The sequence below is a fragment of the Notothenia coriiceps genome, unplaced genomic scaffold, assembly GCF_000735185.1.
Source record: "Notothenia coriiceps isolate Sejong01 unplaced genomic scaffold, NC01 NC01_scaffold00005159, whole genome shotgun sequence".
Classification (NCBI taxonomy): domain Eukaryota; kingdom Metazoa; phylum Chordata; class Actinopteri; order Perciformes; family Nototheniidae; genus Notothenia; species Notothenia coriiceps.
In genome coordinates, this window is record NW_011337860.1 from 538 (window position 1) to 2,500 (window position 1,963).

The 1,963-nt window shown below is 40.8% G+C and overlaps 1 protein-coding gene across 1 annotated transcript in view; it reads right to left on the reverse strand.

The window, feature by feature from the left end:
- Nucleotides 1-574: 574 nt before the first annotated feature.
- LOC104942811 (acyl-coenzyme A thioesterase 11-like) overlaps nt 575-1,963 on the reverse strand; it is a 12,501-nt gene continuing 11,112 nt past the window's right edge. Inside the window, exons 9-10 of the mRNA XM_010768110.1 lie at nt 1,281-1,364; nt 575-1,186 (exon numbers count right to left, since the gene is read on the reverse strand). Of these exons, the coding sequence (XP_010766412.1) occupies nt 974-1,186; nt 1,281-1,364 (297 nt within the window). The 3' untranslated portion in view covers nt 575-973. The remainder of the gene's footprint in view (nt 1,187-1,280; nt 1,365-1,963) is intronic.

Sequence of the window (1,963 nt, forward strand, 5' to 3'; positions counted from 1 at the left end):
CCCTAGCCAGTCGAAGTCCAAATGTTACACAGTGATGTCACTATGTTACAGAAGTAAACAAAGGGGTCCAATGGAGGCGTTTCAGGCAGGGGGGGAGTGTATGGGAGAGAAACCCCCCCCTGGAGGGAACACAGGCACACTACAGGGTAGAATAGGACCTTTTCAAACTTAGTAAAGGAAAACACACCTCCTCCAAGGCATTTAACATTTACAGATTACATTTGACACTGCTTTATTATCTGGCAGGCGGTACCGCAGCATCCGGACTAAAACCACCAGACTCAGAGACAGTTTCATCCCACAGGCCATTAGACTATTAAACACCTGAACTTTGAAACAACATCATAACATTCATCTGGCTGCTACTTAGAAATTATGTATCTAATATATCATTCCAATCACTTGTATATAGACTCTTATTGCACTATTTTTCTTTTTGTATTTACATGCACTATTTTTTCTGTTTTTCTGTGTTATTGTATTGCACTGTTGGAGGAGCCTGTGACCTGAGATTTTCATCGTCATAACTACACTGTAGCTATGAACGCATGACCAATAAAAGCCTTGAACCTTGACATTTCAAAGATTTTATTATTGGACTATCCACATGAAGTGTGACCTGTCTTTCTATTTGGAAACACTTTTATAGCTGCTTTCCAGAAATGAAAGTCCAGACTAATACAACAAACATGGCTCAATAAATGTATGATGTTATGTTCATCCGTTCTGCACTGATTATACAATCAAACCAAAGTACACTGTGAGGATTCATCACATTAAACGTCTGAGGATCTTTTTGTGCAAAAATGTGTTAGCCATATGTACACTACTTATAAACCCAGACCTTTATATAGATAGTGGTGCAGTGATGACAGATTTTGTGGGCTGATCCAGAAGTTAGCATCACAAAGGCTCCCTCAACTAAAAGCAACGGGAATTTTCAATTACATTTTGGAATACTGCAGAACATTTTTTAGAAATGTGGAAGCTTGTGTGTGTGTGTGTTCCAGTGCCTCTCTGACTCTGGTGAGTGTGTGTAAGTGCGTGCGTACTGATAATGTGGGTCCCAGCTGGGCCGGTCGCTCAGCTCTGCCAGCAGCCTGAAGGCTCTGTGAGCAGGAACATCCACCTCTGACTCCACCCTGAAACTCAGCCTGGACTTATGCTCCAGGGTGAACAGACGGACCTGAACACAGATCAACCTGTGATCAGACAAACAGCTCCTCATTGGGGGACAGAAAAAGATCATTCTCGTAAATGAAACAGAACTACTCAGGTACCTTGTCTTTCTCAGAGCTGAGGCGCCAGTTTTTTCTAGCAGCCAACATCTTCAGAGCGGAAACATTGTTATAGCTCAGATACACCTGGACACACACACACACACACACACACACACACACACACACACACACACACACACACACACACACACACACACACACACACACATAAATATTCTATACAGTACAGTATGAAATTCAACCTGCAGTTCATTTCTCACAGTCAACATTACGTCTGTTTGTTAAGGTAGAATGCAGATGATGAAGTCTAGAAGTGTCCATTTTAATGTAGTATTTTAACATGCAATGAAACAATACAATTCCCAATGAAAGCATCAAATAGTATCTGAACAAATGTGCCTTGTGCTTGATCGGTAGACTGTCAGTCAAAAGCAAGGTACATGAATTTAAACGCGCACATGCTTTTAACTTGTTCAGTAGGCCTAGTAATAAAAAGCTACATTTTATAAATGGAAAACTTGTGTGGCCCTTGGATCATGAATCATTAATACCGCTCTCTCAAAAGCTCCAAGACCTTTGATCCTGATGTCCGTTGTTATTAGTGTGTTCTGTCTCCTCTGAATGTAGATGAAGCAGCTGTTGCTAAAACTGATCTCTATAGTACACCATGTGCATATCCTTCCGAGAGTATTCTAATTGATTTTGTATAATTTAAAGTGTGT